Consider the following 16,218-nt stretch of genomic DNA (forward strand, 5'->3'; position numbering starts at 1 on the left):
GGAATCGTCAGATGAACGTCCCAGATCCCATACTCGTGCCACGCGTACTGCATTTGTGCTTCGCGTGTGAAGATCAAGCGCTTGCAAATAGCACTCTACGTTCCATCTCCATCCATCTGTCGGTTGCATACAAGGTAAGATTCATCACTGTTCGACGCCCAATCGAGATTTGAATAAATCACGATTTTGAGATTTGGAAATTACCAGACGGGGTTTGGAAAGTTTTCAAGTTTGCGTTTGTCAACGCATCAATTTCTGAGAAGCTCAGGATCTGTTGCTTTCACAAAGAGTGAGGGAGAGAGAGAGAAAGGGGAGAGAGATCTTTCTATGGTTTGTTTTTCTTTCTTGAAGTTTCTTGGATTTTGCTGTTCTGACTTATTTCTTACCAGGAATAGTATAAAACAGGGACGTTTCTCTTCCGAATCAGTCTCATTGCTTGAGAATACGGATTTTTTTGAGGTTGGTCTTACTTGTTCTTGGTCTCTCTATAATGAAATTGAATTTTTCTCTGTTCTGGAAATGAATATTTGCACCCTTGTTTTCAATATGTACACCCCCTTTTCCAATACTGTGCATGTCATGGCAATTCGTCTGCATCAGAATGTAGGGTCGAAATTCTAATTATTTGTGAATTCCTTTGTTTCTTTTATATGAATGAGGATTTTCCGAGGTGGGTTTTTGTTGTTGGTGTGTGTGGAATTCAATTCTCCTGTGCCACAGTAGTTGATGTTTTTACCCTTGTTTTTTTTGAAAGATACACCCCTTTCTGGATAGGGTGCATGTCATTTGTTGTAATTATGGGGTGATATGTTGATTTTCATTTGTGTGGTGTTCTAATCGAAACTGTGAATTGTAAGATTTGGATTTTCTTTAAGAGAAGATTTGAATTTTGGGTTTCTATCTGATGTTTTGTAGAGTGTGAATTGGTGGTTGACTGAATTCGGTATGACTGAGTTCTAGTGGAATTTTGATTCAATGTCGTTATGGTTAGATTCTCATATGGGGAGGTTTGGTTGAATTACATTCGTAGCTGCTTTATTTATTTATTTATTTTTATTTTTTAATTATCAGTTTGGATTTTTAATGGCTATCACAATTTTCCAACTTCATTTCTTGCATCTTGAACTGGGACATGCAAAATGGTGTTTGGGATGGCATATCATGGGACCTTTTTTCCGGTTGATATGTTATGTTTTGGTTTCGTGTCAGTTTGAAGGTAATTTAGGTCACCTTCCATTGAAAATTGGTTTCAGGCATTGTTTTTACTTTGATTTGAATTTGGGCTTTTATGGGCTCAGTGACACCAGCTGACTCTGCTCAAGTTGGTGATAAAGGTCCACTCAAAATTCTACGGTCTGATTTTAGTATGGGTTTTTCTTCTTATAGAATGCATGGCTTGTTTTAAAGATGAAATTTTTGGAGGAATTTTAAGTTCTGAAGTAGAATAATTCTGTTGGTATGTCTGATTTACTAGGATCATTTTTCTTTCTAGTTGAATCAGCTTGATTGCCTCTGTTTAACCCATTCCATTTTGTGGATTATAAGATGTAAATGATTTCTCCTTGGTTCAGTTTGTACGAGTGGGGCCTATGATTTTTGATCCAGACCAATGGTCTGTTGGAACCCACAGGCATTGTGCGTGGATGGTGCCCCAAAACTCTCCAATCACCGCCACCAATCTTGGGTCCTTTCCATTTAATGTGGACCTTTGATGTATTGCTTATTACCCATCTACTTCTGGGCCACAAATTGGATGGTCAGGATTGGCCTGTTGAGGGTTTTTGGGGTTATGGCCCACCTTTGAAGGGCCCAACTGACCAAGGGCCCCACTTGTACAAAATGAAGACCTTGTCCAGGAACCTATAATTCCTTCATTTTAAATTCCCATTCTTTAGGACAGTTTGCATGGTCCTTGTGTAGTTGTACTTAAAACTGTTCATAGTGGAAACATGAGTATTGTAACCTTAGCTGTTTACGATTCTTGACATCAAAGAAATCCATGTTTTCTAAAGGAAATAAATGCTACCCACATTCATACCTTTGTTAGTTAAATAGGTCGGCTCTCTGCCATTAATCTTGACTCTCGAGATTACTAACGCCGTCCTCTTGGTGTCTCCTTTCCCGTGTCCTTGAATCCAAATGAGAAAGTTTCCGAGCAAACTACACTCGTTTCTTAAAAGAAGATGTTTCAATAATTCCACGGCATCAGTTTTTGTTCTCCTATGTACTAGTATGACTTATTAAGCTCACCTTCAGGAAAAGAAAAAAGTACGATGTATTAAGCTTAGTAATATGATATTTTGTGCAGTCAGAGGCTGTGATCAGACAGTTCGGTTGGTGGTAGAAGGCCATTTGTTAGAATAAAGCTATTTGATTCTGTTCAGCATTTAGAAATTCTAATAGTAATCATGGGAGGGAAAAGCTCTAGGATGGAAAGCCACCGCCATTCATATCCTTATGGGAATACGCCTGCATGGGCTACCTCACCCAGCCCTTCCTATGCTAGCAGCTATTCTGAACCCGAAGTGACAAGCAGATCAAATAGAAGGTATTCAAGGATTGCTGATAACTACAACTCACTCGATCAGGTATTCTGACACTCTTTTCCTTTTTACTTGCTTTTTCCTTGAATTCTTTGACTATCCATGTTTGCAACTAACCAAAATAAATAAATGGTGACTTAGATTTGTAGAGGAATTACGAAGTCCTACTCATCAGATGATTCACTGCATGTTTGGCCCATGGTTCAGGGATCCAAACTGCTGATCTGATGTTCCTCACTGTGGAAGAGGAATGCCTTGGAATATCCCAGATTAGATGTTCCAAACACTTACCTTGGTGGTCTAAAAATGTAGACAGAGTACGTCAACATTCCATATTTCATAATGACAAGTCCAAACATCAAAGGCATAGGATTGTCTTATTTGGCATATTTCCTGTGCATCACTTAGCTACTCTCAAGGCTGGCAGATGAAGGGTTTGAATCATAGAATACCATGGGCCCCCGAAGAAGGGAATCCTGTATGTTAGAAATCAAAGGGCCAGGAAGACTAGCACAAGGGGTTGATCTAGTGTTATACTGTGGAACCAACAGCTAGATCTTAAATGTCGTTGCCCTAATTACTTGTAGTTTCTTGAGATAGGTTTACTATGACTATTTCGTTTCTTTGATGTCAGTGTCTTATGTAGGTCAGCCCAAAGAGACCAACCACTGGTCCGACATGGATCCTTTTTTTTTTTTTTTTTGTTTGAATATGTCACCAGAGTCTCCGAGTATTTGGATTTTTTTTTTTTAGACTATTCATGATCCTGATTAAAGGTGCATTTAGATGCAAAATAACATTGAACTGAAATTATTGGTTCAATAGAAGTGGAACTAACAGGGTTGTAGTTTCCTTCATTAGCAACCACTTTGAGGGTGTAGATCCAAATTGCAATTTCATTCCTTTGGAGTTTGCCTCGAAAGAACAATAACTGTTATTTTTGAGTGCTACTTCATTGTGAATACTAGGAGGCATCATCGATCTGTGTCTGTTGCTCTTGATTAAACTGAATATTTGCAATTCGAATCACTTGTGCATCCAAACACAGCCTAAACATCTTTCTGTTCTGAAGATTACTTAGCTAGTGTATTTTAACCACATGAAAGCTGCATCCGTTTGACATGGATTTCACACTCTATTATTTCTTTCCTAGGTGACAGCAGCTCTTGCCCAAGCTGGTCTTGAGTCTTCCAATCTCATTGTGGGCATTGATTTCACTAAGAGCAATGAATGGACTGGTAAGCTCCTTTATCTTGGTTCTGTGGTTCATTCTTCTGATGTTTTCTCTCAAAAACATATGACACCTTACCTTTAACTAGATAGAACTGAACTATGTAACAGTAGGATTTTGAATCTTACTCTTCCCACTTGCTGATGTGGCATGTGTCTGGAAGATCTGGGCTGTTCATCAGGTTGTGCCCATCAGGTGTGTGTCATTTGCCTACAATTGGGCCAGTCCTATCAACGGGCAGTCTTAACATGCACGTTGCATGTGGAATATCAGCAAAATTTAAACTGCCTATTTTTTTCAAAAAGAATTTATACTTGTGTGGCCTACCAGATGACTGGGCCACCCTGACTTTTGCACCATGGCACGTACAAGGTGGGACACAAAACACCTTGCCAGATCTCTCATTCACATTGGCATGTGGGATTGAAAAAATAGAACTGTTGGGAAAAGTTAATGCATTTCTCTGCCAACCACTCGATCAGGTTACTTCAGGTTCAATTACTAAATGTTTCTTACCTGAGCATGATCAATTTCCTGTTGGGAAAAGTTATTGCATTTCTCTGCCAACCACTCGATCAGGTTACTTCAGGTTCAATTACTAAATGTTTCTTACCTGAGCATGATCAATTTCCTGTTGATACGGCATAAACTATATATTTCATTGTGTTTTTTGGTTATCTGGACCCTCAAGACATTTATATCCGATCCTGTTGCTGTCAGGTGCAAGATCCTTTAACCGCCGGAGCTTACATCACATCGGCGATTCACAAAATCCATATGAACAGGCAATATCCATCATTGGAAGGACCCTTTCTGCCTTCGATGAAGATGACCTTATCCCTTGTTTTGGATTTGGTGATGGTTAGTCTTGTAGATGCTGCTTCTCAAAATCTGTTTCCTCATAGGGTAGTGGTAAGGTGCGGGCAACAATATCATAATACACAACTACGGTGATGGTGGCCTCACTCCTACAGTACACATGGCTTGTACTACAAATCCGAACTGCCCAAATAGTGGGAGCTAGTATAGACTATAGAGGACTATAGTCCAAAAACTACAGCAGAAGTATGCTCCAAACAGGCTGATTGGTAGACATCTAATGGGCAGTGAAAACTAAAATTAGTAAATTGTCCAAATTCAACAAACAAATGTCCATTTATCCAAGTTCAGCATTGTCTAATCAATATTATTTTGGGTATCTGAACAATATACAATGGGTCCCACCATTTGTGTGGTTTGGGTTCAAGTTACATGCTGTGTACAGGAGAGTTTCCTATGCCATAGTTGTCTTATAATGCCAAGCATCTTTCCATTGGCCTTCTTCAGAATGCATAGCATGTTTAACGTCAGAAGAATATTTGAAATTGCTAGGACTAAGGGATTTTCTTTATCTCTGACTTGTAGCATCAACGCATGACCAAGAAGTTTTTAGTTTCTTCCAAGATGAACGGCCGTGTAATGGCTTCGAGGAAGCACTGAGCCGATATAGAGAAATTGTTCCACATCTTAAGCTAGCTGGTTGGTATATCTTCCACTGACAAACGCTAATTGCATACAACTCACTGCACGAGTTTCCATGAGGACATGTCAGCCATGTTTCGAGATCTGGGAGACTTAACCTGGGCCAGACCATATACAGGCAAGGCCCGAAAATCAGGCTGGTTGGACGATCTTAATTGCTTATTTGAGGAGAAAAAATAAATGTTGATTTTGGGCTACATTCTCATCAAGTGGTTAGGATTCTTTAAAGAAACTGATTTTGGGGACATGACCAATCTGGATGAGTGGTTTTGATCTTGCATGCATCTTCTATGTACCTGATTCCTATCCTTTGTGACAGGACCAACATCATTTGCTCCAATGATTGAGACTGCTATAGGAATTGTGGAGAAGAGCGGGGGTCAGTATCACGTGCTTTTGATCATCGCAGATGGACAGGTATGTTTTTTTGTTCTTCCAGTGTTTTAAAACCCGGACAGGACGGAATGGTCTGACCAGAACCATACACCAAAGTTCAACTGGGTGGGTCAACCTGGTGGGCCACTGTTTTCTCAAGAAATAGAAAAATTAACTTGTCAAGGTTCAAAACTACTGGGGGGCCGGGCTTTAGTGGGGTGGCCTGTGGGATGCAGGGGCACACTTGGGTTGGGCGGCCCGCGGAACCCATGGTTTTGGGGCCCATGTGAGGTGGGTGGCTCGTGTGAGGCGGAACCCATGGATTTGGGGCCCACGAGGGGCCGGAATCCGTGGGAGGGTTCGGCCAAGGACCTAACCTATGGATTTGGGGCATGGGCTATGAGATAAAAGGAATAATTTGTCAAGCTCTATCAGTTCGAGCTTTTAGAGCAAATGGTTAATTGCCCTGCATAAAAAAAACCATAACTTCTACTCACTAATCAAATGCCTAAATGGTTGTGCTAGTAGTGGGTTCCTCTCTATTTCCATGTATTTTAATGATTTTAGATTATAGTGATTCATGGGCCAGAACATATCAACACAGGTCTGAGATTTTGGACCCAAATGCCCACGAAAATGGGTTGTTGTCTGATCCGGGTTTTACATTGTTTTCTCCGGATGCTTGTCACCTTCTTTCTTTTCCTGTTAGGGAATGTAGAATGTGATGCTGATGTACATATTTTTGGATGACTTAAGAACAATGAATGCTGAATTATATAGGAATTTTAAATATCTAGTTAGATCCTTGCTAGGACTACTCATGAGAATGGGATTGTAAACCCTATTCTAGAGTGGCACATGTGTGAGATCCATGCCATCCTCAAGTGGACCCCACCATTGAGCTGATGTTCTGTTTCTTTTTGTAGTTGTATTAACTCCGGTGTTTTGGCTGCTCAACGCTGATGCTCGTGATGCTTACTTGATGTAGGTGACCCGAAGTGTGGACACGGATCCTGGCCATTTAAGTCCACAAGAACGGGATACCATTAATGCCATTGTCAAAGCTAGGTAGGTAGTTACTGGAAGCCATTTTATGGGATTTTAATGGTTTGGATTATGTGAGTATTTCTGATTTTAAGTATCGCTGCAGTGACTACCCCTTATCAATAGTTCTGGTAGGCGTTGGCGATGGACCTTGGGATATGATGCGTCAATTTGACGACAATATACCCGCTCGGGCCTTTGATAATTTCCAGGTTATAAATCCAAACCTTGAACAATTCCAAAACTGGATTCTATGTGGGATAACAATCATATAAACAGCTTATGCGAAGAACTATTGCTTTTATCCCTTGCAGTTTGTGAATTTCACGGAGATAATGGCACGAAACATCGCCTCATTCAAGAAGGAGACGGAGTTTGCTCTGGCGGCATTGATGGAAATACCATCACAATACAAAGCAACATTAGAACTCCAGCTTTTGGGGTATTAACATGGCTTTTAGCAGTCGTTTATGAATTAGATTTAAAATAGTTGAGGAATTCTAGTTGCAAGCGACCATCTACAACTGCCAAAAATAATCATCCAATGTGTTTGCAAGATCCAGTCCATTCATAGGATGGGCTCTGCAGTTTCTGTCCAAAATCAGGCTGGTCCACTCTTTGGATGAGTCATGTGTATGAAACAAATGATAGTTGAAATAAGAGATAGCCCATGGTTCTCATTCAACATGTGTGGCGGCCTGATGAGTGGACCTGTCCAATTTTTAGTCCTGCCCAAGAGTGGTCTGGATCTCACACATCTATTCCATGTTTGCACATGGTGATACATGCTTGTAGCAAATAAACTATTTTCCAAACTAACGAGCAATTGTTGTATTTGTTTATGTTTTTTAGTCGCCGGAGGGGAACGGAAGCAAGGCTTTCTCTGCCTCCACCAATCAGATACAATGATTCTGCAAATTCCTCTTCGAGGTATTCACGGTCTAACAGCTTTGAACAGAGTGGAGTTTGTAATCCTCCCTCTGCTCCGCCACCAGAAAATTCTCAACGCAACAACCAGGTAATTAACTTGTAAAATAAGATGTTTCCGTGTGTGTTTGGATGAGGGAATGCAGTGATGAACCCTCCATGATAGATACCAAGGAATTGTAATTGTAAATGCCCATCCAAACATGCCACAAGTACCCGTACACACCAATGTGGCACACTCGCACAATATCTCGGCTGTTTCACCAGCCCTGTGATGGATGTAAACTTAGCCCAAATGTCAGGCCAGTCCACTAATCTGTTGGATCACATTTATGTTGAATGTGAAACTTAGCTCATATGATTATTTGACTGGCCTGATTTTCGGGTTATGCACATTTGATGGGGGTTTCATCATGATGAATGGCCTAGATCTCGCACGTGTGTCATCTAGACAGGTGTGGGGCACTTGGTATTTCGCATTTGTTGATAACTCATTTGGTAGTAGCATTCAGTATTCATAATAACCAATGTCATTATTAAGGCAATGCATTCATGTTGTCAAACAGATGTGTCCAGTGTGCTTATGGAATGCCAAAGACTTTGCATTTGGATGCGGGCACCAGGTAGAGTGACAAAACTTGCAAATTTCTCCATCGGAATTGATATTTATACCCACCCCTTTATGTTGATGTGCCATTTTTTACTACTACTACTGGTGATACAATGGTATAGCTTTGAACAGATGCATTTCTATTCTATCGGTGTCACGAGTGCTCAACCATTTTCATCTTCATGTGCAGACATGCTACGACTGCGGTCGAGATTTGCAGTTATGCCCCATTTGCCGAAGCTCTATAACCACTCGGATCCGATTATATTAATGAATTGAAACTTAATCAAAGACTGTTGATTCGGTCTTTAAACGCCATACTCTTCCGAACTTGATTTTGTGGTCAAGTAAGTTGTATAGTTCTTTAGAGTGTTCTGTAAATGTTTTTATCTTCAAAATAAAGACCTATCATTTATCAGCATTGCAAGAGTTCCGCCCTACTTTTTTTTTTTTTTATGGTTGGGCTACTTGAGCTGATTCTGGGTGTCTGCCAAATTGCAATTGAGTCAGGTAATTCGCTGAAGGATAGGAAAGCCGCTGGGTCGTCGTCATTGTCTTTTAACCCAGACCTGTCAACTCGGATGGACTTGAGTGGGCATGAGCCAAAGTAACGGATCTCCCGAGTCGGGAGTGACTCATTCTAGTCAGGCCTATTGGCACTAAGACTCGTTCTGTCAAACTAGATTAGACTCGACCATGTCTGATTTGACTCAGATGAGTCGCATCTGACTTGGATGAGTCAGCAGTCCATGCTTCTTGTTTAGGGTGGCATCTGTGCCGATGCCTGCTGTAAGACTGAATCTCAAGCCTACATGGGACACCCACCTGAGTTTTGTTTTAGGTTAGTTTTCTACAACATATCCAGGTGGGGCTATAATCTGATGAATGGGTTGGATGACACATGCAAAATATGGTGGGCCCTAAAAAGGTTTCTATGGTGAGCACCCCATCCCACTATTTCATGTGGTGTGGCCTATTTGAGTCTTGGACAGCCTTAATTAGTCTGCTCAGGTCCTAACTTAGATGTTTGGAAAATGTTGTCACCTCCAAGTTTTGACGCTTTTCTATTGAGGTGGGCTAATGATTTAATTCAACAAATTAGATTTGTGATACTTCTTCGCGGAATTGGTCCATTTCTAAATAAAATAATAATAATCTCAATCTCTGATTGCTATTTGATGTTTTATTTTCCAATTGTTTTTGGCAATTCTAATTCCAAAATCACTTTTACTTGAGTTGAATGTGTTGAGTTGAATGTGTTTGACTAGGGTCCTGAATTAATTGCTTATTAAAATAATTAAGAAAATAAATCTATTTTATAAAATAATTGTGTAACATTGTACTCTTCATTACTCAATTCAAACAGCAAATTAGCAAGAAAGATCAAACAAGGAGTTGCCACCAATCCATTTCAAACAGGACTGTTTGCCGTGAAATTGACAATTGAAATATTAGATAAAGCACACCAATTTTTTAAATACCACGGATTCCAAGCAAGAGCATCTGAATACCACGGATTTCAAGCAAGGTCTTCCGTGACTGATAAGAAAATTGTTCTATTCTATTTTACGCTATTGTTACGTAGCAAACGCTCCAGTGCTTTTAGAAGTTTGTAGTGTTTCTAGTTATATCTGTCACTTGGACAATTCAATCGGTCGATCTAAACCGTCTATTAAGCTTAGAACATATTTTATGTGCATGGATGTAAAAATTACACTAATAAGATGGTCCAATTCATCCCTGTTTTGTCCTTATTTTTTAGCCATCCTTTTATAAGCCATGGATGGGATTGTTAGGATTTCCGTAAAAAAAAAAAAAAAAAAAAAAAGCCTCTTTAGAATTAAAAGCGATCTATGATGGACTCCAATAAATAGATTGATCAAAACGTTAATGGACCTACTTTTGTGTAAATGATGTGGACCGTTCACGTTAAAGGCTAAAGATCAGATAGTTACAATTATCAGATTATAAAGATATTTGCATCGTAACCCATATTACTTGCGTTGGACCTAGTGTATAACAAAAATCAAGCGTTTGGGCGGTTCTAGTGTCCCAATGCAACTAGTAGTACTATTAACATATGATGCAGAACAAGTCATTTCCTTCATTTTTTTCAATAAAGCCCACCGATTCCGATTGAAAGAGTCCAACCTTGGTTAATGGAAAGCAGACGTAAGCATTCAGCTTTAATGAATGTGTTTCCCACTTTCTAATTTAATAAAGAGATTCCGTGTTTTACAATGAAAGGAATGAGGGAGCGGATTAGGTGTTACCGGGCCGTGTATGTTGTATATCCACGCCGTCCATTAGAAAGTATTTCTAGCTCATTTTAAGGTATGGTTAAAAAAAAAAAAGAAAAAAAAGTAGTAGATCCAAATCTCCAGTGGACCACAATATAAAAAACAGTGGTGATTGAACCCAATAATAAAGCAGATGAAAATCTCAAGTGGACCACACCACACTCGAAACAGTAGTGATTGGATGCCACTATTAAAAACTTTATGCCATCCAAGCTGTTGATAAGGTCGCACAGACCTGGATGAAGAGAAAACACAAATATCAGCTCGATCCAAAGCTTTTGTAGCCCCTAAGAAGTTTTAATGGTGGGCATTCAATCCCTACCTTTGATTTTGGGAATATCCCCTAAAATGAGTTGGAAAAACTGATGGACGTTGTGGATATACAACACATACATTAAGGTGGGCCCCACAGTCAGGGCAACACCTAGTAGGCGTGTTACCCGGGTAACACCTAATCCGTTCCCGAGGAATGCTACGTGCTGCCAAACCCTAGCGCTCACACGTATAGACATGGCACACGTACAATTGATCCCTATCATTCCAATAGAGGATTGAATGAACGCTAGCACAGACGACGGCCAATCGTACTCATGAGTTGGGCATCACACCGTCGGTTATCCATTCCCTACCATCAATTAGTGTAGCTGTGTTTCCCCTACTACACGTGCAGACTGCTAAGATTGCACACGTGAGAGATTGAAATCTGGGCCATTAATCAGGTAGGCTCGTTGAATCAGACGGGTCTGCTGAAAAGGCAGGATAATAGCATGAGAGATGCACGGTGACAAGAAGCTGAGTTAAGGAACTTCCCTGTTTGGTACATGTAGGGTCCATGATGGGGCTCATCGGATCTACGGTGGGGTTCACTTGAGCTTTGGGTCTGTCTCATTCTTTGCATCATGCACTAAAATGATCTTTCAAAATGGATGAACGGTGTGGATACAACACATACATTGTGGTGTGTTCCACAGTACTTAGTGATGTCACTTTAGTAGCCATTTTCGCTGTATAGCTAATCGGCGTCCAAAATAAACGCTGCCAATTGTGTTGACCTGACTGCTCTAAGACATACACGCATCACGCCACAGCTGATGAACGGATTTGATCGTTTACACGTGTACCATAAAGTCACCGTCCATCTCATTCCATTGTGTAAACCTGCCACCACTCGAAATTATAGTCCATGCATCTCTGGTTAAGAAATAATTGTTCATATGCTTCAACTGAATTGGGGTAGCAGCTGCTACTTTCTGGTGAATCTTGGTGCACGAAAAATCAGAGGCGAGAATTTATCGTTATTATCAATTTATTGTAAGGTTTTTATTTAAGATTCTGCTAGCCTGGCTTTTATAGGCATGTTGAAAGTACCCAATCTATTCCGCAACGTCTGTTATGTAAGGTTGTCGGTCGGCCGTTTGCGTAATGGGCGGCCTGGAAAAAATACCATAGCAAGTTGGAAATGTTTTGTTTTTGTTTTTTTTTTCTTCTATTTAAATTAATGCATTTGTAATATTATTCCTTCTTTTTAATTCTCGTAGTATTTAAGCAACCCTAATTCATTTTTTAACCGTATTTACATTGTATTTACAGATTAAAACAAGTGTTTGTTTTTTGTATTATGTATTTTTTTTTTTTTTTTTTTTGTTTCTTTACTGATTTGGGCGGATTGAAGTTCAATGACCAATGTTTTAAAAAAGAAAAATTCCAAAAAAAGAGGTGTGCATTGTATATTTTTATCAAAAGTTTCTTGTTAAAATAGATGTAGGGTTTTCTCTTTTCTTTTTAAAATTAAACTATAGCAAAAAATTGTTGCCACATTCAGTAAAAGCAATTGTCATATAGATTCTAATCAGTCTAACTTTTACCATGTATACGACAAGAGTCACCAATGCCATGTATACAGTCATGCGTCAAACACACTTAATCAATGCTGTGACTAGAACTGTTGGTTTAAAACTCTTGCTAGACCTTAACTTTTTTTTTCTTTTTTTTCCAGGAAGATGGGAGCATGCAACCTGAATGTTGTTAATTAAAAAAAAAAAAGCACAAATACAAGGATTTTAAGTTGTGCCTATAAACTAACCTTAATACAAGGCGAGAGAGAGAGAGAGAGAGAGAGAGAGAGAGAGAGAGAGAGAGAGAGGATAACTCAACCAATATACACATCGCAAAACCCCGATCTACCCAATCACTTTGGTATTCCATGGCAGCCCCATTGCTTCATCTTGAAAACCAGATTCTCTTGCAATCAAAGGCTCAAACCTTAGATGTAGTGTGCTCAAATGTACATATTTATACATTCATTTGTATCATCTTAACCTCAATTGCAATCTTTTTCTTTTTCTTTTTCTTTTTTTTTTTTTAAAAAAAAAACCTTTAATTGATTTTCAGATTAATAGTGTATTTTATGAAAATTAAAAAAAGGTGCATTCTTTTTAACTTAATGTTGATGAGTTAAACAAATGTAGGATGCTCATATTTTAAATTCATGCCATTTTTTGTCATATTAAACACAATTTCTGGTATTTTTTTTTTAAAAAAACTTCAGTTGATTTTCGGATTAATAATATATTTAATGAAAGAAGGAAAAAAAAAAAAAAACCAATTGATCTATTTCTAGGTCTCCATTTTTCTATACTTGGGCCTAAAATTTTTTGCCAATTTCAAATTCTGGGGTTCACATTAAGTTTAAATTTTATTATTATTAATTTGCTAGTATTTTATGTCTAATTGTTTACCTACATTAGGTTCTCTTATTTTAAAAAGTGGGCCCACTTTTCCAGCCATCCTAATGCTTTATTTAGCCTAAAAGGATTGGCCCAAGACTTCATCAAGATGGGTTCAATATAATAAACCTTTTATATCAAGCTTTTTTAAAATGTGATTTAAAGATTAATTAGAAGGGTATTATTACTTTATGCAGTTGCTCAGCCGTGCAAGATTAACAAGTTGCGCCCTCGCACAATTTATCAGGAAGTTTTCTTTTGCTTCAAGTTTACTCCACTTTCTTCCACCCCTGGGATATGGCAAGTGCACAACTCTCGGGGAGTTGTTGCGCGGATCCTCTTTCATACATTTCTCTTCTTTGAACAGGATCTTCAGAGAGGTCCGAATTCTTCGAAAAGTTCCAAATGAGAGGGCTAAAGGGGTTTTTATAGGCATTGGCATGTGTGATATCTAAATTCTATACAATTTAATCCTGTTGAGCAGTCACGTAAAACTGACATTAAGATTGCATGGCGGCGGAACCCCACCTAGTTGCGCGGTCGTGCAACTGAGAACTTCAACTAGTACTCCAGCCATACCTCACATTGCCTTTTTCTTTATGATCTTGCTTCCTTGCGGCGGTGCAACTTATACTTGTTGCGCGGTCACCAAACTTATATCTCAGATATATTTTTTAATGTCTCAATACCCCTCTCTCAGCATTGGCCTCCTCTGCATCCATGAAATGGAGCATAGATGCATGGATATATCTAAATATTTCCTTTCCTCGAAATAGATGTGGAAGTAGGATAATGCTCACTACTCAACATGAGAATGTAGCATCTGCATTAGGAGATGGAACCTATCGATTACCGCTTGAGCTTCTTCAAGAGAAAGAGGCTTGGGAACTCTTCAGTAAGAAGGGGTTTTGGAAGGAACCGTGTCCTCTAGAGCTGCAGCAATTGGCTCAAAAAAATTGTAGAGAAGAGTGAAGGCCTGCCACTTGCAATTGTTGCTTTGGGCAGCCTCTTGTCATTGAAAGACAAGACCACATTGGAATGGAACCGAGTCTACGGGAAACCTAAGCTGGCAGTTGAGAAACGATCAAATGCTCCACGAATAAGGCACATCTTGTTGCTTAGCTTCTATGATCTACTGTACCGTCTTAAGCATTGTTTCTTGTATTGTTGTATGTTTCCGGAGGATTATTTAATTCATCACAAGAAGCTGATTAGGTTGTGGATGGCTGAGGGTTTCGTGGAAGAGAGAGATAAAATTATGATGGAGGAGGCAGCGGAAGACTACCTAAAGGAACTCATCCACTGTAATAGACTTCAGGCTGTTGAGACGAGTGCGTTTGGAAGGGTGAAGGCTTGTCAAGTACACGATCTTCTGCATGAAGTAGCCATATCCGTATGTGATGAAGAAAAGTTCTGCACGACATATGATGAGCACCAAGCAAGGCAAGATGGCAAAGTTCGCCGCATGTCAATTGACAATTCGTGAGAAATTATTCAACCGAGCACAAATATGTCACGACTTCGTTTTCTTCTTGTGCTTGATGGAAGCACATCTTCCTCATCTTCTCTAAATACCATAGCATCGAGCTTTAAATTATTGTGGGTCCTAAATTTAGAGAAAGTTCCTATTGAAAGCATATTGGATGAATTGACAAGCCTATTCAATTTAGGGTATCTTAACTTAAGCAATACTAGCATTAGGGAGCTTTCAAAATCTTTAGGAAGCTACAGAATTTGCAAACACTGGATGTTAGAGAAACAAGGATGAAGAGGCTAACGAGTGGGGTTGTCAAGCTACGGAAACTACGCTGCCGATCTTGTTTTCCACTTAATGAAGTGTATGGAAGGAGTTCAGATTACTTCATTAGCATTCAAATTCCTATAGGAATAACACAACAAGTTTACAAAGTTTAGCAATAGTTGAAGGGAAAGAAGGGGAGACTGTTAGAGAAATTGGGAACTTAACCCAACTGAGAAGTCTCGTCATTTCCAAGGTCAGCACAATTTGTGATGCCCCATCACTGTGTGGTCACTTGTGGGCGGGCACATGTGGGTGGATGCTAATGTGGGCGGGGCCTAAAGGGCCTGAGCGAGCTACCAGTGGTTGACAGGCTACTGTGTTAGTAGGCTACTGTACCCACAGTGAAGGCGGAACCTTGTCCCACATCGGAAGAGTTATCTGAAGTTGTGATGGTTATATGTGGAGTGAAGTCTTCAATAGTATAACGCGTTTTGTGGGGCAACTCTGAGAACAAAACCATGAGCCCCGTAGGCAAAGCGGACAATATTATACTGTTGGGACTAGGCTGTTACGGAGATGAGTTGTGCGCCTCAATAGGAAAGATGAAACACCTTCTCCTCTTGTTTGTGATGGCAACTAGAGAGGAAGAAACACTTCAATTGGAAGCGCTATCTTCTAATCTTCGGTCGCTTCTTCAAAGCTCCACCTAAGAAGGCGTTTGGAGAAGGTGCCTTGATGGTTTAGCTCCCTTGTGAACCTCACCCATTTGAAGTTGTTCCAGTCTAAACTGAGAGAAGAAGATCCTCTTTCCTCATTCGAAGCATCGCCCAATCTTGTGGTCCTTTCACTTTGGAAGGCCTATGAAGGGCGGCAGTTATGTTTCCTCGATGGACGGTTTCCTAAGCTCAGGAGACTAGATGGTAGTGATAGAGATGGCAGCATTGCCAAGCATTCAAGAACTATGTCTGTTCAAGTGGGAACAGTTGAAGACGCTTCCAGAAGGGATTGAATACCTCACCAGATTTCAATACCTCGACATGCAACAGAACTGACAGAAAAGCTGCAGTTAAAAGTTGGAAGCAAGGAAGACCTTAGAAAGGTGGGGCACATCCCCTTCATCCTGCGTGCACAGTGGACAGGAGAGATGTGGGTTGAGGAACTACTCAACCAATCATCCATCGATCCACAACCAACCATTAC

General features: G+C 39.8%; 1 protein-coding gene across 2 annotated transcripts; it reads left to right on the forward strand.

The window, feature by feature from the left end:
• Window positions 1-9: 9 nt before the first annotated feature.
• Window positions 10-8,672, forward strand: LOC131255949 (E3 ubiquitin-protein ligase RGLG2-like). 2 transcript variants are annotated; one of them, XM_058256918.1, is made up of 13 exons: window positions 10-134; window positions 390-459; window positions 2,309-2,588; window positions 3,697-3,781; window positions 4,495-4,635; window positions 5,179-5,292; window positions 5,615-5,712; window positions 6,659-6,738; window positions 6,821-6,926; window positions 7,029-7,156; window positions 7,567-7,732; window positions 8,208-8,264; window positions 8,442-8,672. In XM_058256918.1, exons 3-13 carry the CDS (start codon window positions 2,409-2,411, stop codon window positions 8,520-8,522), a joined length of 1,236 nt encoding a protein of 411 aa, XP_058112901.1. In that variant the 5' UTR covers window positions 10-134; window positions 390-459; window positions 2,309-2,408; the 3' UTR covers window positions 8,523-8,672. The 2 variants fall into 2 exon arrangements, with proteins under 2 accessions (XP_058112901.1, XP_058112902.1); XM_058256919.1 differs by lacking the exon at window positions 10-134 and adding an exon at window positions 144-330 and having other exon boundaries at window positions 406-459.
• Window positions 8,673-16,218: the final 7,546 nt, after the last annotated feature.

This window comes from Magnolia sinica, chromosome 9 (genome assembly GCF_029962835.1).
Source record: "Magnolia sinica isolate HGM2019 chromosome 9, MsV1, whole genome shotgun sequence".
Classification (NCBI taxonomy): domain Eukaryota; kingdom Viridiplantae; phylum Streptophyta; class Magnoliopsida; order Magnoliales; family Magnoliaceae; genus Magnolia; species Magnolia sinica.